Here is a 24,260-nt window from a genome sequence, read left to right as displayed (position 1 = left end):
TACCACAAGGGTCTAGGTTCTTGGACCCTTCCTCTTCCTAATTTATATAAATGATCTACCTCACCTTGTCGAAAAAAACGCAAGGTGGTATTGTTTGCGGATGACACTTCATTTATATTCAAAGTGAAACGAAGCCAAGTTTTATATGACGAAGTAAACAATGCTCTATCTGACATCGTGTACTGGTTTAGCGCCAATAACTTATTGTTAAGTAGTCATAATACCAAATATATTAAATTCACCGCGCCAAATGTCAAAAATGTAGATGCGAATATTTTATTAAATGGAGAGGTGGTAAAACCAGTGGAATCTGCTGTATTTCTTGGCATTACTCTTGATTCCAAATTGGAGTGGGGCCCCCATATTGAAGGATTGGCGAATAGGCTTAGTTCTGCAGAATTAGACGGTTAACTGACATAGATACGGCGAGATTATTATACTTTAGTTATTTTCATAGTATTATGTCCTATATTATATTGATAATAATTTCACACACACACTTTTTACACAAATTATCTTGCCCCAAGTTAAGCATATATAGCCTGTGTTATGGGTTACAAGACAATGATATATTTAATACAATATACTTACTTAAACATACATATATTCATATAAACATACACTAATACATTTAAACATCCATGACTCGGAAACAAACATCATATAAATGCTTGCACCTACCGGGATTCGAACCCGGGACCTCTAGCTTAGTAGTTAGGATCGCTAACCACTCGGCTATACTATTATGTAAAAAAAATCATTGAGATATAAACAGGGAATATGTAGTTATCTGATTTTTTCAATTTCAATTTACTACAAGCTTGATGTCAGTTTTAGTGTAGGATTGCTGGACTACACGTTAAACTATGCAAGAAAACACTAATCACCGATCAGAAAAATAAGTTAATCCAGGAAATAACTGGGTTTTACGATTTTTGCAAATGTGAAACACTTTAATAATTTCATACTTTTCTTGTCCAACTGTCATGCGATCAGTGAGAAGTTGATTGATGACAATGTCATTATGACAAAACATACAGATATTGACAAAACCTGTCATAATGACATTTGAACCAGGGTTTCTACTTACGATTTTGGTTTACCCTAGTTTCAACGATGGCGACGGGTAACCTAGTAGAATCGTGTCAATGATTATTAGTGTTATGAGTCCATGGTTTTATGGAAAATATTATAGTATTATAATAATGTTAAATGAATAGGTTTTAAGCCACGTTGGATTTTTTAACGATATAGATGGTATATTTTATATTTTCTTCAAAATTAGCTACGTGTTAAAAGTTCATACAACATAATAGTCTGTTGTGTCTGTAGTGTAAGTACTCTGTGGCCTTGTTTGCTGCTGTTTGTCACACTTAATATGTTCGGCGAAGCATATTTTGCTTTTCAATAAACAGCTATGAAAATAAGTTGAAGAAACACGAAGTGCAGATCTAATTGCCATACCAAAGCTACCAGTTAAAAAGATGTTTTAACTGGTAGCCGTTACCTATCCATATCCATCCTGTTTCTATGAATACTGGTATTATTTTTAATCATTGTGCAGTATTTTTAATATTCGGCTAACGGAACATACTAAGATGATTTTATCAAATAATATTTAGACAGTGGTGTGGAAAAAGTTAGGTTTGTTTTGGTTTTCAGTCGATTTATTTCCTAGTATATGTAGTTATCCTTACTTTTCCGTTTAAAAAGGGAGTTCATAATATACTGGTATCATTCGGTGAGTGTTTTAGTGACAGTGATGTTTCCGGGCTAATATGGCAGTTCCGCTTGTTTCGAAACGATACATTACTTTCTGTTTATATAAGTTTTAAACGCCTGTTCGTATCTGATTTAAAATAAATATATGCGAAATTATAATTTAAATGAAAATTTTGCATGTATACCTGTTTCAGACGCATGATAGTGAGCCCATTTTCCAGCATTGTTCTTTATGAGCTCATTTAATAGTTAGAGTTCAATAGTTCAAGTTTGGTTAAAAGTAAGGGAACCAGATAAAACTATATCAACTATTACACTAGTGCTTTATTTATTTCGGCTCATAACCAGTGGGAGGCTCCTTTTCAATGGATGCCGGCTAGCTTATGGGTACCACAACGGAATCTATTTCTACCGTGAAGCAGTAATATGTAAACACTACCGTGTTTCAGTCTGAAGTGCGCCGTATCTAGTGAAATTACTGGGCAAATGAGTTTTTTTGGGTTTTTCAAGAAGCCTGAGCGGCACTGCATTGTGATGGACAAGGCGTATCAATTTCCATCCTTGTCCCTTATTTTCATTAAAAAAGCTAGGCACTGCCTGATTCCTTAAATGATATGCACACCCCTGATTAGGTAGGTAGGTGGACAATAAGACATTTTATGTAAACTAAATCAGTCAAGACAAGATGCCGGCTAGGTTATGATTACCACAACGGCGCCTATTTCTGCCGTGAAGCAGTAATGTGTAAGCATTATTGCGTTTCGGTCTGAAGGGCGCCGTAGCTAGTGATATTACTGGGCAAATAATACTTAACATGTTATGTCTCAAGGTGACGAGTGCAATTGTAACATATTATAATGAGATTATAACATAACCTATAAAAAAGATATCTGCAAAATTATCTAAAGGAATTCGATATTATACCTGAGTATTAATTGCTATTTTTGTTTTACTTCCATTAAAATAAGTTCTCATTTAAAAAAATATACTCCTTCTTCTGTTCTGTACTGACTTGTTTTACAAGATGTTGGAAAAAGAAGCGCTACAGCGCCTCTTTATTGCTCTGCACAGCACGTTGAGTCGAGCTAATATCATTATAATGCACCAGACCAGGGATTACAATAATACTCTTTAGTATGTAGCCGGCCTTGCGCTTTGTTAGCTACTCGAATGTGGACAAGCTATGAGTATTTACGTACTCTATTTATGAGCTCCAGTTTCTTAGAAGCCAATTAAACAATGACTTACAGATGACCGTGGAATTGGCAATCACTCAAGATTTCGAGACTTAGATTCTGATACTAGGCAGGGCATTGAAAATGAAAAAAAAGTTACTTAATTTTATAACAGCAATTGTAAATATTCATAAAATATTACATAAACAAGTGCGCAAAAGCTTCAAATAGTTAATTACGAAGTAATTTAAAATACGTTACTAGTTGATGCTATGGGGTAGCTGGGACCCGCGATCTGAAGGGAATCGCACGCCAAATATCAATCTCAATTACTCTTTAATATCATGATAATACCTTACCATTAAAATAGTTTTTACATGTGTCTTGAAAGTTAAGTCTGGCTGTTACGACCGTGGGGAACTCCCCACGGTATAAACTTATAATAGAATCAAACAGAATTTCCAACAAATGACTTATTTGTCTTACTAGTTCTAAAACTGGGTATGGCAATTTTATATACAACGTGAATCAAAAAGGGTATACTATGCTTTGAACCCGACATTGAGATTGCAGTATTTTCGTATGATAATCATGGCAGATTATGGGAACAATGAATATTACGACATGATATTGTCTGTTGGTGCGGTGACAAATAACAATCTGGTCGCATCTCGCGAATTGTGCCACCATCGGTACCGGAATAGGAGGCTTCCCTCATACGCCTGTTTCCGAAGATTGGTGCATGATTGAACCCTTCCTTTAGTGGTGTTGCTGCAAAACCTACGTACCTCCTTATAACTGGGCTGTTTAGAATGTACTAGTGATGAAATAACTAGGTATCTACTTAGGTTCCTAACTACCTAAAACATAATCAACGTGACGTGATGTGGTGTTTTCTGTGTATTTATAGTGAAACTGAAGGAGTGTTAAAAAGCTGCGCAGCAAGATTGGTATGTACTATTATTATTGAATACCTAATGTTTAAGTCCGTAGGTAGGTTACCTAATTTTGTTTACAAACAACGGCTCCGAACATATTAAATGGCGGTCTCTTTAAAAGTTAGGGTTGTCTGAGAAAATAAATTGAAAAATAATATTTTTATTTTGTAGGTGCTTTTTTTATTCTTATTTATTTTATTTATTCAAATTTAAACATCACAATACTATTGCATATGACTTATATAACTTGGCATTGAAGGGATGTCATACCCTTTTTGATTCACGTTGTATAAGTCTAGTTCCCACTTTTTAACATATTTAAACAGATTTCGTAACGAGTCTCGATTCCCAAGACCGTATATGCCAACTGTTTTTTTTTGTGAAATGAAGACGTACCCCAAAGCAGATTTCTATAAGACATAATCAGCCTTGCGAAACTCTCTAAGAAAAAAAGTCTCTCGACTCACTCGATTGTAGGAATCGTGCAGTCATTGATAGATTGACAGATGACGGCTATAATCTTGTGAAAAATAAGAAGAATCCACTACGTTAAAAGCAATTTTTTAGTTTAAAAGTTCGCTTTCAAAATTATCCACTTACTATTTACCACTAATTACCACTATTTCAAACATATGGCTGCACATTTCATACCCGCCTCTTATTACGCAGTATTTACATCCTCTTTGGACATAAATACGCGGACTATATACCAATCTAGCTGTTGTTATATTTTGATGTGGTTTAGTTTTTTTAGTTACGGCTACCGACCAAAACTCGTGCTCGTATAGATATTATGATTCTTGCACAAGTTCCTTAGAAATAGTGACTTCATTTTTACATTTATGGAACTACATGAATAGCTCTTTCTCATAAACAAAATATGCTTAATTAGTTTCTTTAATTTCCGTCCAATTACAAAAACTATTTCGGATGATCACGAAAGCGATAAAAGTTGTTAATTACGAAAGACACCTCTGTCATTGAACACAGCTCATTGAGTATTACATTGTACGGAGTATATTTTAAAATTTTATTTGTGCTTGTAATATATATTTTTAAAGGTAAGGAAAAATATTATTTTATGATAAGGTTGATTTTAATTATATAAATTAAACAATAAAATTTACAATACATAAAAATTAATATAATTTCTTATTGAATTTTTACCAAACGTTAATAAATCAATTATATATCGCATGGATTACGAGCGGGCGCGCTGAGTACACGCTAATTGGGCAAACACGGACCTATTGGTGCTTGCGATTACGTAACGAAAGAAAACATATATGTACACTTCATTTATTTATAGAGAAATTTCTTTTAAAATTAAGTACCTAAAACACAATAAGATCTAAAATCGAGTACAAAGTACTCAGCTTGAGTATCGTTCGTGTCTCACCAGTCGTACTGTACATACTCTCCCTTAGTAAAGTCTTCAAAAGTTTTCTTATAATTTAATTTCAAAATTTTATTTGTAACTAAAATTTATGAACGATGCGGGACTCGAACCCACGACCTCTCGGATTCCGTCCGAGCGCTCTTACCAACTGAGCCCAGCGTTCGAGTGACGGATGTATCGTAAAATTTTGGTATGTCTTGTTCAACTCTCAGATTGTGGCTCCATCTTCAGGATGTGCTTTAACATTTACAATATAAATTAAAGAACTAACACCGCCTCAGAACAAATGGCATTCTCATAGAGAAGAAACAGCGCAAGAAGCCCTCTGTATTTTGGCCACTTTACAAAAATATACAATTTGTACTGTTATTACTATAAAATTATCATAATTATATTATTATCTTTGGACAAGCTTATATTATAATAGCATGAACACGTTTTCTCTGTTCTTTATTAATGTAAGCAACATTGCACCATACCAAGATACCGTAAGTCATGTTGCTATGAAAATATTTGTTAAACACCATTCCAGTACATAGGCTGCACTAAAAGTATCGGGAATGGAATATTTCCACTGTTCCTGTCATATTAAAATCTTTTTAATTGAAAACTCCTTGGTTTTAAAAATCGAATACCATTTATTTATTTAAAAAAAGATTCTCGGTCTTGTCACAAGGTCTTGTGAAACTTGTTAAGTCGTTGAGAAAATGGAATTGACTCGAGAAAATTCTAGACCGATGATTTATTATGACTCTCGAAGTGGTTTAACACAAAAACAGTGTATTGACCGGATGATTTCTGCATTTGGTGATGAAGCCCCATCCAAAACCACAATTTATCGCTGGTTTGCTGAATTTCAACGTGGATGTGTCAAGCTTAGTGATGATCCCCGTCAAGGTCGTCCAAAAACTGCAGTCACCAAAGAAAACGTTGATGCTGTGCGTAAGCTGATTGAGGAAGATCGACATGTGACATACCGCGAAAATCATACAACTTTAGACATTGGCATGAGTCAAATACAAATAATCTTGCATGAACAATTAGGTGTAAAAAAGTTATTTTCCCGATGGATACCGCATTTGCTCTGTGAAGAGCAAAAAGCGGTTCGCGTTACTTGGTGCGTCAGAACTCTCGAAAGATCCACGCAGGATTCTCAAATGCTGTATACAACATCGTATCAGGTGACGAATCCTGGATATACGCGTACGAACTCGAAACAAAAAACCAGTCACGAGTTTGGGTGTTCGAAAATGAGTTAAAGCCAACAACAATTGTTCGTTCACGGAGTGTTGCAAAAAAAATGGTGGCCACGTTTGTCTCCAAAACCGGCCATGATGCGACTATTCCTCTTGTGGAACAAAGAACGGTTAATGCAGAATCGTATGCTTGCATTTGTTTGCCACAGGTCGTTTCTGAACTCCGTAAAGAGAACTGCAACCGCCGCATCATCCTCCATCACGACAATGCGAGTTCTCACACTGCGCACAGAACAAAAGAGTTTTTAGAGCAAGAAAACATAGAATTGTCAGACCATCCGCCGTACAGCCCCGACCTAAGCCCTAATGATTTCTATACTTTCCCTAAAATAAATAATAAATTGCGTGGTCAGATATTTTCAACACCTGAAGAAGCTGTGGACGCCTACAAAACGGCCATTTTGGAGACCCCAACTTCCGAATGAAATGGTTGCTTCAATGATTGGTTCCATCGTATGGAAAAATGTGTCAAATTTCGCGGAGACTACTTCGAAAAGCAATAAATACATTTTTAAATAGTAATGTTGTGTCACTTCCTTGATTCCCGAAATTTTTAGTGCCGCCTTCGTACTGTAGGAGTAATAGATTTAAAAAAATACAAAGGAATAGCGTGTCACAAGTTCCAATCTTTTCAAATTCTAATCATACAATATATTTATCACAATTGGCAAATTTAATAAAAAATTCAGATAATATAGACATACAGTACAAAATTGAATAACTATGTCAATACCTGTACCAAACTGTACGTAGGTAACACTAAAATTTTTGCAAAACTTAAAAAAAACAACATGTTATAACCAACATATTATGTTTATTGCTTTTCAAAATACTCTCCTTTATATTGTTGAATATCAAGCTCCAGTTGTGGCTTCTGGTGGTCTTGAATTAAATACTTTGTTTCACAAAAAGACTGTATTACGTAATTAATAGATGCAAGTTAATGTAATGCTAGCGTTAGTGCATGTGCGCGCGGGTCAAGTTCTTAAGGCGACTGGTTCCGCCGTCGGCCGCGGTGCGAGCGCCGCTCCGTCACGAACGCAAGCCCCCACTCTCGCCGATGAGACGACAGGAACATATTCCCCGGGTTGAAGTAGTAAGGCTTCAAGAAGTCTCCGATGAAGGCACGGGCAAAGGGCAAAGCATGTTGTATGCCCGTGTTATGACGCCCTTTCTCGTCGTAATGTCGGCAACTCTGCTGCGCCCGTCAGACCCAGGATGAACATTGGTGACTCTGCCCAAGAACCACAGAAGAGGAGGAAGATGGGAGTCCCTCACTAGCACCATGGTACCTGGTTTTAGGTCTTGATAGCCTGTATGCCACTTGGCCTTTTGCTGCAAAACAGAAACGTATTCATTTGAGTAACGTCGCCAAAAGTGCTGTCGCAAGTTCTCAATGCGGTCGTAGCGAGGCAGGCGCTGCAGGTTCACGTCGTCTGGCATCTGAGGACGAGGAACAGTAGTGAGCGGTCGTCCGATTAAGAAGTGAGCGGGAGATAAATAGGAGAGGTCACTAGGATCGGTGGAGTGAGGTGTTAAGGGTCTAGAATTAAGAATTGCCTCTATTTGAATGAGACAGGTTGAAAGCTCTTCATAAGTAAGATGAGTTAAGCTCATGACTCTACGTAATAAAGTTTTAATGGATTTAACAGCTGCTTCCCATAAACCGCCAAAATGCGGACTGTATGCAGGAATAAATTTAAATTCTATACCTTCGTTTGCAATGTCATTGGAAATAGTATTGGATGAAACTTGTAGAAGACGTGAAAGCTCATTAAAAGCTCCCACAAAAGCAGTGTCGTTTTCGGAGAATACCCGCTGAGGCTTACCACGTCGACTAACTGCTAACTCTAACTGCAAAACATACAAAGACGCAAATATAAGATTTAATTAATTTACATCCTCTGCCCTTCCGGTCGGCTATCAGCACTGGCCCAGCGTAATCTAAACCTGTATTCAAAAAGGGAAATTGTAGTTGTGTTCTCTCGCTGGGTAAGTTGCCCATGACGACTTGAATAGGTTGAGCTTTAAAGCGCGTGCAACGAACACAATTACGTACAGTTTGCTTAGCTAGGTTTCTACCTCCAAGAGGCCAGTATGTGAGCCTTACATTGGCAAGAAGAAGCTGAGGGCCAGCATGAAACAGTGATTTATGATATTTAAGAAATAATATTTTAGTTAAATGATGTTTACTACATAATAAGACTGGATGCTTTACGTCGTAACTATAGTTAGAGTTTTGAAGGCGTCCACCGACGCGAATAAGGTTATTAGAATCAATAAATGGACTAAGACTTATAAGACGATTATTTTTAGGGAGTATTTGATTATGCTTAAGATGATTATATTCCTCAGGGAACATTTCCTGCTGAGAAATATATATAATTGTGTTATAAGCTGAATTTAATTCGTTACTCGTTATATAGGATTTATTTTTATTATTGGGACTACGACAATTGTAAATAAATTTTAAGATATATGCAAAAACTCTATTCAATTTTGTAAATGAAGACATTTTATGAATTAAATCTGAAAGTACGTTAATGCTTTTACTATTACAATGTGTAACTGTGTGAAGTGAAGTTTCAGGTAATGTTTGTGGTGTATTTGGAGAAGGAGGAAAATGTATGGTTCTCTCATGGAGGAATTGAGGACCTGACCACCAAAGAGTGGACGCGCTGATACAATCAGCCTTCACCCCCCGAGAAGCTAAGTCTGCAGGGTTGCTTCTAGAAGGTACATAACGCCACGTCTGGTCAAGTGTACATTCCTGAATCTCATTAACTCTATTTCGAACAAACTGATTAAGATTACTTGGTTGTGTGGAAAGCCATCCTAACACTATTGTGGAATCGCACCAAAAGAAACAATGACTGAAGACGTTGGTAAGTGAATTGCATACCTTCGAATAGAGACGTGTACCCAACAAAGCACCACATAACTCCAAACGTGGAATAGTGGTTGTTTTAATGGGAGCAACCTTGTTTTTAGAGGCCAAAAGACGAACACAAACCGTCCCATCGACTGCGATTGTCCTTACGTAAATACAAGCACCATAAGCACGTTCGGAAGCGTCTGTAAAAGTATGAAGTTCAGTTACCAAAGGATTACTACAAGACACCCACCTAGGAATACGAATAGAGTTAAGAGCTGGAAGTGATTCGATAAATTCGATGAATTGATTCTTTATTTCTAAAGGTACTTCATCGTCCCATGTACATTTAAGAATCCACAGTTGCTGTAATATAAATTTAGCTTGAACTGTGCAAAGTCCCACTAGACCTAAAGGGTCAAATACTTGACTAACTAACGATAATATGTTACGTTTACTAATAATGTTTGATGTAAATGTGAAGTTGACAGAATATAATAAATGATCAGAATTACAATTCCAATATAAGCCAAGAGTTTTGCTAGGAAGAATTTCATTTAAGTTCAAAGTTTTATTTTGAGTATCTGTACACATATTACTAATAGACTGAAGAACTTCAGAACTATTTGATTGTAATTTTCGTAGGTGGAACCTGGCTGATTCGAGAGCTTTCATTACACCTTGGTACAGCTTTATTACTGACTCGATCGAGTCACCACCACCTAGATAATCATCAATATAAAAGTCGCGTTTAATACTCTCTCTAACACTAGATTCTAAACATTGGTCAGCTAAAGACACAAGACATTTGGTTGCCAAATATGGAGCTGAAGTGGTACCGTAAGTTAACGTATTAAGTGTGTATGACTGCAATGGATCTGATGAATTGAAACGAAAAAGTATTTGCTAAAGAGAGCGCTGAGAAGGTTCAACTAAAACGGCTCTATACATCTTCTCTATGTCGCCTGTGACCACGAACTTGTGTTGTCGAAACCTCAGAAGGATGGCTAAGAGGTCTTCCTGTATAGTGGGGCCCACCCTCTGTATGTCGTTGAAAGACTTACCTGATGTCGTACGGGCGGAAGCATCGAAGACTACACGGAGCTTTGTTGTAGAGCTGCTCTCTCGTACAACGCCGTGATGTGGTAAAAAATATTTGACTTGATTATGTGTATTTAATTTGCTGTTTTTTGTCATATGATTCAGATCTATATATTCTTGAATGAATTTAATGTAACGCTCTTTATAAGTAGAATCTTTTTCAAATCTACGTTCTAGGGAATGGAAACGTTGCTTGGCCATTGCATAAGAGTCACCCAAGCTTTCAGGCGAGTCCTTCAACGGAAGAGTGACGACAAATTGACCATGTTCGTTTCTGTGTGTGGTTTCATGAAAGAGCTTTTCACAAGCTTGCTCCTCTGAAGAGAAACCATTGCAAGACGATACAGAATCTAGTTCCCAAAAACGTGTAAGCTGCTGAGACTCCTCATGAGAAAGAAAAAGACAATTTGGTTTTGAAGGAAGACCACATTGGTATATGCTGCCGGAAATAAGCCAACCAAATTTAGATGATTGTAATTTAGGATAATGTTTACCTAAATCTATGGAATCGGAACCCAGGACGTTCCAAAAGACTTCAGCACCTACGAGGATGTCTATGGCCGAAGGTATATTAAAAGTAGGATCGGCAAGTTTAAGACCTGGCGGGATAGGAATTATTTTTTTATCAACGTAAGACCCAGGCAAACTATGCGTTATGTTTGGTAAGATAAAGCACTCTATGTGAGCTTGATAACGACTATGACAAGACTGTAAGGTAAGACTACAGCTCTCTGAAGTATTGGAAACTTGTTCACAAATACCTGAGACTGAAGAGATAGTGCTTCGTGTGTTCAGACCGAGCTAACGGCACAGATCCTGAGTGATGAAGTTGGAAGTGCTGCCGTTATCGAGAAGAAGTCTGGCGGAATGAAGCCTACCGTTGACATCTGTCACCCTTGCCATAGCTGTGGATAATATTATAAGAGCCTGATTATTTTTTCCTTTTGTATTTGTAATAATATTAGTAGATAATGCAATATTGTCTTTTGGTTTGAGATCTATTTGAGATTCCCTGTGTAAGAGTGTGTTGTGTTTTGATTTGCAATACTTGCAATGTGAAAGTTTACAACGTTTGTCGGTATGACCAGGACGAAGGCAGTTCATACACACATAACTTTCTGAAGCTTTTTTGATTCTGGAATCAACATTAACATTTCTAAATGATTGACAATTAAATAAAAGATGGTTTTGAGAGCACATAGGACATGATGCGATTTTTTCTGGTTTAAAATGTGTGTTCGTTAGATAGTTTGTGTTTTTGTTACTTTCGTAAGTATTAGTATTTATATAATTATTATTTAAAGTTTTATTATCATGTAAGGTCTCGAGTAAATCAGCTCTATTAGATAAATATTTAGTGTAGTTCTTTAAGTTTGGAAAATGATTTAAATTGTTTTTATGTTCTTCCCACTCTCGGTTGGTCACATTATCCAATTTTTTAGACATTATATAGATGATTAATGTGTCCCAATGTGCTGTAGGCTGTCCGAGAGTGTCAAGCGCTCTTAAATTTTTATTTATATTATCTATCATATTTCGTAATGAATGACAGGATTCTTTTTGTATAGCAGGAAAATTAAATAATGCTTGCACGTGATTATTGACAAGCAACCTTTCATTATTGTAGCGGTCTAACAATAACTGCCATGCTATAGTATAGTTGTCGGCCTTAAAGTCAATACTTTTTATTACTAATGATGCACTGCCAGTTAAAGCAGCACGCAAATAATGGAATTTATTGATTGATTGTATGCTGTTATTATCGTGAATTATTGAAATGTACGTATCTCGAAATTCAAGCCAGTGCTGATAGTCGCCGTTGAAGTGGGGTAGGTCAATCTTTGGCAGGCGTACGAAGTCATGTTTGCAGCCAGAAGCGTGGAGCGTGTCGTGGTGAGTTGAGCTGGCACCAGGGTTCGGTGCCGGAGAGCTGGCACGCGACACGTCTGGAGGGAGCAGGGCACGCGCGCGCGACATTTGCGTGAAGTACTGAGTCTCGAAGGCCTCGCGCTCCTGGTACATATCGTCTGCATTCTCCGACAACAGCTCCAACTGCGTCTGCAAGTCATCGAAGTCTTTGTATAAAGATTTCATTACGCCTAGACGGCATTCTAATTCAGCTACTTGAAAACTATCTAATTCGTCTGTAGGTAATAGTTTAAAGAAATTAGTGAATTGTGTTAGCTTGGCTTTAAAACTTCCACGTTTTTTTATAAGTTCTTTTAATTTTAATTCAGACATAATGATAAGCAATTAAGATAATAAACGAAAATAAATTAAGATTGAAACATACTTAATATCGTAAATAAGTTACGTAAGCAAAGGAATGTTCTAGGTGATAGAAAAAACGATTTTGTCAAGCCGACGTAATACAGCGATTCATGCACAAAACTGGTTTTCGTAGGCAATTGTATGGACAAGCGAAACTAGCTAGCGGCCGTACCTATTGCTATAACTTAAAGTATGTATCAGACTAATGGAATGCAGTTTATGAAAAGGCTATATTTATAATTAAGTATTTAACGTTGTTACGTAGCAATCAAAAATTAGAATAGGTAATAGGTTTATTTCCTGAGTAAAAATTATTTTATATGTACTTATTATGTGTACTAACTAATTTTTGTAAGTGCAGAATACAAGATATGTATATGCAATTAACGCATAGTTTTAAAATAATAATTTAATAATGCACTAATGAAATATATGCACTAATGATATTTATTAAAAGGCGATAAGAAGGAATCTAAGCTATTTTATGAAGAGATCAACCTATGTCGAATCCGTAATAGCACAATCCTAATTCCTAGGAAAGGGATAAGATTAGGAAAAAAAGAATTCCTTATCGGAACAAACTCACTCAGAACCAAAGCCTCTCCGGATGTCTGTCCTTTGTATGTGCCATGTATTCGGGCGGCGTGGCAGTCGAATGTTCTCGGAGAGGTGCGCAACACGACCAACGTAGCAATGTAAGTAGATGTAGATCGTGGCTGGATTCTCGAAATGGACGTCAACGTTGACCTTAATAAATTTGAAGGGCCGGTTAAACCATCCACTTGCTTTGATGATCAGTTGAAGAGGCGAAGGACCATTTGTTGAATATCAAGCTCCAGTTGTGGCTTCTGGTGGTCTTGAATTAAAATTACCTTGTTTCACAAAAGGACTGTATTACGTAATTAATAGATGCAAGTTAATAGAATGCTAGCGTTAATGCATGTGCGCGCGGGTCAAGGTCTTAAGGCGACTGGTTCCGCCGTCGGCCGCGGTGCGAGCGCCGCTCCGCCACGAACGCAAGCCCCCACTCTCGCCGATGAGACGACAGGAACAATATTTTAAACATTTTTTCGTGCGAGCAACCATTTTTTAAAACAGGAGGACCACAGATCTGAAGGCATTTTTTCTACGTGCTGATTGAACGCTATCACAGCCTCTTCGGAATTGGTAAAAGAGAAACTTCTCATCAAGTCTTTGATTTTCACACATTTTATCACGGGGTGCTAGGTCGGGACTGTGTGGATGTCGAGTTGTACTTTTACAGAAGCTAAAAATGACCTAGTTTTGTTGGCCGTGTGTGAAGAAGTGTTGTCATGATGTAGGAGAACGCGGCTTTTGGTTGTCTTTCGCGAACTTTTTTTAACATCCTGGGTAAACAAATGGTATAATACCACTCGGCATTAACACTCTCTTGATCTTCAAGTGGAATTGTGATAGTGTGATAATTTTTTTACCAACGTTTCTCGCCTGCCTCACTTTTGTTGGCTTGTTCTCATTTTCAAACACCCATTCACAAGATCGCTGTTTTTTCGCGTCCAAAAAAATAAATCCTCGTTCCGTCTCCTGTGACAATGTCATAAAAATTAGAATATCCGTGGTCGTACTTCATTAGCATCTGTGAGCTCCATTCCATGCGAGCCCGCTTCTGTTCCGCTGTCAGTTCATGAGGGATCCAACAAAAACAAAGTTGCCGAACTTTCAATTCTTCGTGTAAAATTTTCTGAATTTGGCTCATACCAATCCCCAATAGTCCTTAAATTATCTCATAGGTAATCCGCGGGTTTTCTTCAATTAGCCGCTTAACAGCAGCCACATTATTTTCGTTGACGGCAGTTAAAGGCCGCCCTTCACGAATTTCTTCATGTAAAGAAACCTGACCTCTCATATTCAGCAAACCATCGCCTCATGAAGCTCAAGCAAGGTGCTTCTCTCCCAAAAGCTTTTTGAAGACGAGCGGCACAGTCTTGCGAAGAGAGAGAACTTTTAAAATCATCGCACTCAAATCTTTTCGACTTCATTCCTTTTTCATTGCGTACGTAGAAGTTTGATGTGTGTTCAAAACAAGTGACAAAGGATTTCCCGTCAATTGTTATTTTTTTATTACTAAGAAGGTTGCAACTTTTCAAAAAATATAACATTCGAAATTCAAATAGTTCCGATTAGATAGAAGTGTAAAACTTTAGCGTGCCCCATGTATAAGCAACAGAATAATAACATTTTAGGATATCAGCTTATCATTGCCACAATTTTAAATAAATAAGTTAGGCAACAATATACTTGCGTGGCACTTATATTACACACATAATTATAACTACACCCGTTAATCACAAATTTAGGATGCAAATGAATAATATAATTTTTATCGTAACAGATGCATGCTGTGAATTTGAGATTGAAAATGTAGATGATGATAAAATTGTTGGAGGAACAAACACAGATATAGAGAAACATCCCTATCAAGCATTGCTTCTGTTATCTGTAAGAAGGAGATACTTACAATGTGGAGGATCAATAATTAGTGAAGCTTATATCTTGACAGCAGGCCATTGCTTATACCGGTACGGCTTTCTCCCAAAGAATATTTATTATTTACGTATACAGACGTTATCCAAAGGAATGATTAGTTTAAAATTAACATAAATGAAACACCAGTGGGAGGCTCCTTTGCTCAGGAATCCGGCTAGATTATAGGTACCACAACGGCGCCAATTTCTGCCGTGAAGCAGTTATGTGTAAACATTACTGCGTTTCGGTCTGAAGGGCGCCGTAGAAAAATTACTGGGCAAATGAGATTAACCATCTTATTATTTTTAATTATGTCTCAAGGTGACGAGCGCAATTGTAGTGCCGCTCAGAATTTGTGGGTTTTTCAAGAATTACTGCTCCAGTCCAGCTCGTCTCGTCCCTTATTTTCATAAAAAAAAAACACCATTACATGAAATAAACATGGACCATTAAGCTGGGAGTATGTGTGGTCTTTTATTAAAGTTCGGTAAGCTAAGTTAGGGAAAGTAGCGGCCGGTAATTGGTTCCACAAAGTGGCAGTGCTTGCAATAGCAAGAAATTTCTTGCCTCGCACGGTTGTGAAATGCCAGATGTCAATGTGATGCGGATGATATTTAGCACTATAACGTTGTATCTCGTGGAAGAATATGCAGAGAGTCCACATCTCAACGTAACGCCAAAGATTCGAGCCGTTCTTCGTTAAAATTTTGAAGCTGGTACTGGGGAGCGCCCGCCCAGAGATGACAACACTACTCCATGTGAGGCCACGTTTTGTCACGTTGTTCAAAAGCCTGTAACTTACGTTTTTTCGATGTGGTGAGATTTACCTAATAATTTACTATCATGTTGCAGAATAGAAAAAGTATCTGTACTAACAGGCGTAACGCTATCCGACGATCCTGATGGTGTAAGTCTAAAAAAATGTTTTAAATGAAATCCAACAGTGAAAATTTCATAATTAAAGCAACATGGTTTTTTTAGAACAATCCCTTGATTCCCGCTAAAAGTTTTATGGCGCACCCCAAATATAATCAAAGAACTGGTAATTTTGATATTGGCGTTATAAAGTTAATAAAAAAATTAGATCTCAGTGGAAAAAAAAAGGAAAAGTATTAAGCTGGTGGATGCTGGAACTAAACTTCATGTAGGTGTTAATTTAACTGTGACTGGATGGGGCGTTACAGAAGTGAGTATTATAACAGTTTAATTTTATATTCATTATTATTTTATGATCCTGCCTTAAAATTTTCTGAACAGTTTTGTGAATTTATTTTATCTACTCTTAAAATGTCAAATTTTAAAAAGTTTCAAATCGAATTTGCTTTCAAACGCTTTACAAGGATAAAAAATAAAAGCATAATATGTCACTTTTTGTATTCTAGAACAAGATTTTAAAATTATCAAATGAGATTGAAATCAATTTTATAATTAATTAAAACTTTTTAATTTTATTTTCCGCCGTGTACTTTGTTTTAGTGGAAGAGGAGGACAAAAGCCTACGGGTCACCAGGTGTTAAGTGGTCAACGTCACCCACATTCTCTTTCTAGTTTTGTTATAATTTTGCGGCCATAGCCTAAAAATGGCAATATATTTTGTTTATTCCAATTACTACCTTTTACAACACATTAAAAAATTAAGGGTGAAATAATGTTTTTTTTTTCTATTCATATATGTTCTGGTATGGAAGTAAGGCTGCAAAAACTGCTTAGTTATGTATTTGTACATAAGGCATCGCACCTAACTAGTTAGTTTAATCCATTCAGAACTTCGAAGTGAAGACTGAAGTCGAAGGAAGTCAAGCAACTTTAACAGATATATGGAATCATATCTTGATCTACTATGTTGAATCTTTTACATGAAATCGTAACAGTAAAAAAGCTTAAGAAAATGGTAACCCATGCTTTAACTGCTGACCTACAGAGAGAAGCATGCGTTGGCAGGATAGACGTTACCGAAATAAAGCGATTTTGTGGTGACTTGTGATGTGTATTGAAAACTAGATTCTATACGATAATCGCAAGCGAAGATCAGAACCACAATAACAACGGTTGACTCCAGGTCAAACGGTGTTCGAAATTTTACGTATTATAAAAAGTAGTAAGAAAATAATTGCTACTCTTGAAAAACAATATTTAGAGCTTCATCATTTTACAAATATAATCTAAATCTTACATGAAACTCAAATACTTCCAAGTTACTTAAATGAGAAATAATGAGGTAAATAATAAAAAAATATTTATAAGAATTTTTACTACAGTATTAGTACTATAAGAATTCTTAGATGATGTAAATGATTAAAGGAAATGTTGCTTTAAATTTAAGGAAGCAAGTATTTTTTTATGGAAGAGGAGCAAATGAGGATACATAAGGTCATGTGATAAGGTCGGTGGCCCGGATATCTTGTATCCGTGGTGATTCAAAATTATTACGGAATCATTCAGCCCCTAGTGAAACTGCACTCAAAATACATTTTCAGCCAACTATTAAATCAGCTGAAACAAACAGACATAATATACATAATTTATAAACATTGTTTACCGGTATAAATACATTGTTGTAAGCATGTAGACAGATTTCGTTCCTTTTATAAACTTATAAGTATCGATTTAAATGAGCCACATTTAAGTGGAAGATTATAGGCTATAATAATATGTTTATATTTACATATAACTATGTTTCATATTCCAAATAATAGTGAGTGGAATTCGTTATCATTTTGCAGGAACGTGGAAATGTTAGTAGTCACTTAAAAGAAGCGCAAATTCAAATAGTCTCTGACGCTGATTGTCGAAAAGTGTATAAAGAAATGTTTACTCAAAATATGTTTTGTGCGGGAGTCCCGAAGGGCGGAAAGGATGCATGTCAGGTATTTTACACTTTTCACTTCCAGTCGCACTTGATACATGCATCCGAACTTGTAAGAAATTAATAAAAACCAAACATTGTCAAGGTATATATCGTGCAATATTTTATAATTTTTCGAAGTTTTGTAACGCGACTGTAATTTAATTTAATTAAATTTCTCCCTTTCATTGTTTGCACCAAAAGTTTTTGAGCAAATTTTAACGTTAATTTTATTTTCGGTACGCATTCATCACAGCAAACCCTTTCTAATTATGCCCACACAGTGGTTTGTTATATCTGTTCTACAAAATATGTTATTTTAGCCTTCTATTAGAAATTTCTTAGTTGGTAGTCAACCTTGAGCGCAGTTACGGTGGCAAATAAAACCATCTTCCATTATTAAATTGTTGACCAATTAATAGTTCCTTTATTTGGAACTTGTCAAAACAAAAATGAACTATCATCGGAGTAGAACCAAAATGTGAAATTTTGTTTTAACAATTAAGAATACTAGATTCATAATTCCGTTTGTATATGCAACCTTACGATAATCAACATAGCAAGTTAAATATTTGCATATTATGATTGGTTTGGGCTAAAAACATTGCTGTTGCAATTATTTCCGTAGAGTAAAGAAATAGTAAGCACTGACATGAATCTAAGGAGACTGAAGGCCATGTTCACATATTATGGGGATGCAGTTGCCGCGTGCGCGCTGCACTCTGTATACCTAAATATATCGTGTAACGGCACTAAATTTGACACTCTCGTGTAAGGGTAAAATGTGACGCTTAGCACGGATAGTGGCCGCATGGCTAGTATTAGAAGCTTACCACTGCACTATTTTTTATATTTGTGCCTATATTCACGTTCTACTCAACGTAGTATTTTTTTATTAATTATAATTTTTAGGGTGACACTGGAGGTCCTGGTATATTATCAAACGATGGAACACAAATCGGAATAGTTCCCTTTGGAAAAGGATGCGCTCGTCCTGATACACCTGGAGTATTTACTAGCCTGATCAGTAAAGAGATGAGGGAATGGGTTACAAAAGTAACTGGAGTTTAAAACAAAGTTGACTGGAATTTGCCTACTACACCGTATCATACCCTGAAGCAGTACAAGAAATGTATCAGACAAAATATAATATTAATAGCATAAAAATTTTTGCCGACTAGACACCCACTAATACCCTGATGTGGTATCATCAATAATTGTCGTAACATAACGCTAATGATATTAACAAGTAGAGGTAACTGAAATCAGTGGGGTGTTTCTTTTATTGTCTTTAACGTTCAAAGTACGTCCATGATGTGGTACGGTGTAGTATGAAGACTACAAACTGATTAAAACGAAAATGACACATATAATATTAATAACCTAAATAAATAATTAAATAAAATTTTATTCGCAAATTTAATAGCTGTTTATCTATATCTCTTTCTATAGTTTTTCTTGACAGTCTTGGCGTCAGATGGATCAATCGACCGAAAAACACACAGCCAAAAATGTACTGATAATGAACAGTCATAATATTCATTTCTACAATTTTTTTTTCGAGTGACTCTTTATAACCAAGCTGATATATAGCATGAACAGCTCTCTTTTGCAGAGCAAACACTATATCAATGTCAGCAGCATGACCCCACAACAAAATACAGTAAATTTTGATGGTGTGAAAATAACTAAAGTACACTAATCTAGCGGTAGCAACATTCGTGTACTCTCTAATCTTTCTAAAGGCGTATGCCGAAGAGCTGAGTCTATTAGCTGTTTAGACAATATGTGGACTCCACTTAAGCTTTTCATCTAATGTGTGTCTACAAGGTCCAATCTCTGATCATTTATAAGAACGTTGGTTTGATTCTCCGCTGTGTTTGGTATAATGAACTGTAAACACTTTGTTTTTACTCTAAGTGCAGATTCGTCTCAAACCAACGTACTATTTTTGAGAGTGTATGGTTTACCTTGTCATCAACGCACGTCACTTCACAAACAATACAATCTCATAGCTATCATTTCTAACCTCAAACGGTAAATCGTTTAAATATATAAGCAGCAGTAAAGTCCTCCAATGGCGACCACGTACCGAAGACGCAGTGTTGGTAGGCCCCCACCAGATGGACCGACGATCAGGTCAAGATCGCCGGAATACGTTGGATGAGGGCAGCGCAGGACCGACCGTCGTGAAAATCTTTGGGGGAGGCCTTATCCAGCAGTGGACGTCATCCGACTGATGATTATGATGATGATGATATAAGAAACAAGAAAGGACCGAGAACAAAAATCCTGCGGAATACCTATTCCTACAGATTTACCCGAAGATCGTTTGCCGTTTACGTGGACTATCTAAACTCTTCATTTGACTGACATCAAACTGTTTATTTTCATGTCCTAAGGTATATTGTTATGGGGCAGTGCGGCCGATATTAATACCATCTTTGTGCTGCAGAAGAGGGATATTCACGCGATTTATAACCTAGGTCCTAAAGAATCATCAAGAGAAAATTTTTAAGAAATAAACATTTTGACTGTTGCTTCTCAATACATTTTTGATAATTTTCTGTATGTTCATAAGCACATTGAGGAATTTTCTAGAAACTGTGACATTCATAATGTTACTACTCGGTCGTGTCAAGTTAGTTAGTCTTTTGTTGGCCGATGTATAGGTATGCTTCTGAATCTACCGCTACTTCGTAATGGGTTGAGCTAATGAGAAGAAGTAGCATTAAACTCATTACCACTCGTTTATATCAAGATTTACATTTTTATCGTATTACAAATCATTTCAATTGCAATATAATACGGGTATGTAAAGTGATGCATCAAACATAATCAAACGTCAAATAGTTTATGCCTTACAGGAGTAAATCAAAAAAGGAATTGTAAATGAATTTATTGAGTACAGTAGCTGCATCATCCACACACACCGTAAATAAATAAAGTTATTATATATATATACATGGGGCAAACTAAAAGTTCAATCTAGCTCAAAATATAGCTAATCAGAAATATTTGAATTTCTTTAATTTAATTGTTTCAAAAAATACAACATTCGAAATGTTGTATTTTTTGAAACGTTGTAACCTTCTTAGTAATAAAACAATTGGATTGAAATCATTTGTCATTTGTTTTTTATTACACATCAAAGTACGCAAACAAACATGGAATTAATTCGAAAAGATATTAAAGTACTCTTTGTTTTAAAGCGATGAGAGAATTTTCAATGATTTCAAAAGTTCTCATTCTCCGCAAGACTGTGCCGCTCGTCTTCAAAATGCTTTTGGGAGAGAAGCACCTTCCTTCAGCACCGTGAGCCGATGGTTTGCTGAATTTGAGAGAGGTCGGCGGCCTTCAATTAAAATAAGGCTACTAAGTTAAGCGGCTAATTTAAGAAAACCCGCGGATTATCTATGAGACAATTCGATGACTTGGGGATTGGTATGAGCCAAATTCAAAAATTTTACACGAAGAATTGAAAGTTCTGAAAGTTTGTTTTTGTTAGATCCTTCATGAACTGACAGCGGAGCAGAAGCGGGCTCGCGTGGAATGGTGCTCACAGATGCTAATGAAGTTTGACCACGGATATTTAGGAGAACGCTTTTACATCATGACAACGCTTCTTCACACACGGCCAACAAAACTAAGTCATTTTTAGAAGCTAAAAATAACGAGTTGTACTTACAACTTCACTTACACTTTCACTTACTTCAGCCTTCAGATCTATGGTCCTCCTGTTTTAAAAAATGGTTCGATCACATGAAAAAATGTTTAAAATGTAAAGGAGAGTATTTTTGAAAAGCAATAAACATAATATTTTGGTTATAACATGTTGTTTTTGAAAGTAACGCAAAACTTTTAGTGTGACCTACGTTTAATAACTTTTATGAATCTGAAGCCGAGCCTCCGGCAACAGGATCATCCTGCCACCACAAACAGCGTCCGTTCACGAGCATGACGCATGAGCCAGCCATCGCCTCCCCCAACCATATTTTAAATCTAATTAATTTTAGTAAATCTTACAAATTTCAAGAAAATATTTTTGTTGTCTATAATAATAAATCATAGAACATGCCCGTTGTAGCCATCAACGATGAAGGACATATTATATACAACTTCGTTATAAAAAATTGTATGAACCTTCATTGCTACAAAATAAACTAATTACAAGAGCAGTGACGTCTCCTCACATAACTAATGCAATATTTTGTGCGGGACGCTTCCGCTGATAGCTGACAAGCCACGCAACGATCACATTAACAATTGTGAGTATGTAATAAATATCCCCCCGTACGAATCCTGTAAATCACTATTAACATGTATATATTGGAAGCACGTTTGTTCGTTGATTTACATAAAACTTTATTTAAACCTGTTGAACAGAATCATACGCTGCATCAGAAATGGTCATACACTGGTTTTGGATAGACCACAACGTACTTCATTGCTTCAACGTAACGCATACGGAATATGTGTTAAATTATTTAATATTATACCGGACTGTGTACAAAAATTACCCGAATATAAATTCAGATTAACTCTATTGACTATTAAAAAAATTCTATTGACATCTGTATATTATAATGTGGGTGATTTCTTAAATTGTCACATTGATATTTAAACTTATTTATATAAATAATAATTGTCAATATCTGACACTTATTGGTTCGTCAATTAGTAACTTGTAGCTTGCAGAAATAAAAATTAATGTAGGGGAGAGGGGGGCATAATGGGGACGTTAAGAAAAATACAAATTAAAATAATTAACGCAATGTATTTATAAATTAAAACTAATCACAACACTTTAGTTACTAATTAAACTATCATTTGGCATAGAATTTGGTGATGTAAGTAATCATATGACGTTATAATTTTAATTATTTGAAACTATAATGAAAACCCCATCGTGCCCCAGGGTAGGGGCAGTATGGGGTACGTATTTATTTTGCGTCACAGTACAAGCAGATGTGGATTTCTTCTGCATTGTCGTCGTCTACACCAGTACAAGCTGTATGAGCCCATCGTCCACATAGTTGGCAAGCCACCCAACCTTCCGAAGACTTTAAATAAGTGTGGTTCACGTCAAGGCAGTACAGGCACATGGTATCCTCGTCGGTATTCTTTACACCAGAGGCAGCTTTTTGGGTCTTCTGTTTCTTAGAGTTCTTCTTTAACTTGGGGTCATTTGGATTAGAACACTTCTTCGTTCTCTTAAGTTGTTCTCGTTCTTCTAACTCAATTTTGTAGGGGGTTGAAGTGAGAACCACAGTTTTCCCTCGGCGATAGTTTTTTCTCGTTTGGTTTCTTTGTTCGTCTGTCGGGATCGCGAGAATTTCTCGAGGCGAAGCATTTGCAAACGAAGTTGTCAAATCACGACATACTTTTCGAATCGGAGATTGGATTAAGCTATGTTGCTTCAAGAGGATATTCTTCAAGAATAGGTGGCGGTGGTTGTTGCTGGATTCCGATATTTAAAGGACCTGTTTCAGACTCATTGTTTGCTAGGGGTACGTCTGTGGTTATGCAGCTAAAAAATCTGAATCTGTAAAGTTATTCTGATTGAAAGGCCATATGCCACATTTTTGGAAGGCTTTGATTGCTGTAGACATTGTTGCAGCTTGAATGTATGCATTTGCAAATATTTCGCTTATTTGAAATGTTGATATTATTCGCCCCGGGTGTGACCTTAACCAATCAGAGCAGGCATGGTCATAGTATACACTCAAAGGTTTCATAAAGCCAACATCTAAGGGTTGAAGCCTATGGGTGCAATGCGGGGGAAAGCAAAGCATTACAACGCCATTTTTGCGTGCATATTCAATAACTGATATGTTTTGCGTATATGTTACATGACCATCTAAAAGAAGCAAGACCGGGTTAGTTATTGACGCACCAGAAAAATTGACAAACCGTTGGAACCAGCTCATAAATATTTCACTTGTCATCCATCCTTTAGCATTGCATTCTGCTGTCGTCCCTGGAGGAGCTCGATCCAGCAACTCTTGCTTCATTCTCTGTCGAGGAAATATTAGCGTAGGAGGCATGTAAGTTCCTGCTGCATTAAAACATACCTCAACCGTAACCGTTTGCCCTCGTTCTGCTGAAGAAAGCGATCCTACCTGTTTTCTACCCTTTTCTGCAATAATTTTGCTCTTCGTTTTTGAGACGCATGA

The 24,260-nt window shown here is 36.5% G+C and overlaps 2 protein-coding genes across 3 annotated transcripts in view; both read left to right on the top strand.

Annotated features, from left to right (window-relative positions):
- Positions 1-24,260, top strand: part of LOC126967870 (trypsin alpha-3-like) — a 60,060-nt gene that overhangs the window by 15,013 nt on the left and 20,787 nt on the right. The window lies entirely within an intron of this gene.
- LOC126967841 (trypsin-2-like) lies at positions 15,078-19,507 on the top strand. The gene is made up of 6 exons (XM_050812529.1): positions 15,078-15,292; positions 16,092-16,146; positions 16,221-16,348; positions 17,563-17,569; positions 17,963-18,106; positions 18,997-19,507. The coding sequence occupies exons 1-6, from the start codon at positions 15,078-15,080 to the stop codon at positions 19,153-19,155; spliced, it is 708 nt and encodes a 235-aa protein (XP_050668486.1). The 3' UTR covers positions 19,156-19,507.

This window comes from Leptidea sinapis, chromosome 14 (assembly GCF_905404315.1).
Source record: "Leptidea sinapis chromosome 14, ilLepSina1.1, whole genome shotgun sequence".
In the NCBI taxonomy this organism is placed as follows: Eukaryota; Metazoa; Arthropoda; class Insecta; order Lepidoptera; family Pieridae; genus Leptidea; species Leptidea sinapis.
Note: the sequence above shows the minus strand (reverse complement) of the source record. Positions and strands in the feature narration are given on the sequence as shown.

Excerpts from the sequence above, each read along its gene's own strand:
- LOC126967841 (XM_050812529.1), top strand. The coding sequence starts at position 15,078 with ATGAATAATATAATTTTTATCGTAACAGATGCATGCTGTGAATTTGAG. Across the intron at positions 15,293-16,091 it reads GCAGGCCATTGCTTATACCG|AATAGAAAAAGTATCTGTAC; the intron begins GTACGGCTTTCT and ends ATCATGTTGCAG. Across the intron at positions 18,107-18,996 it reads GCGGAAAGGATGCATGTCAG|GGTGACACTGGAGGTCCTGG; the intron begins GTATTTTACACT and ends TATAATTTTTAG.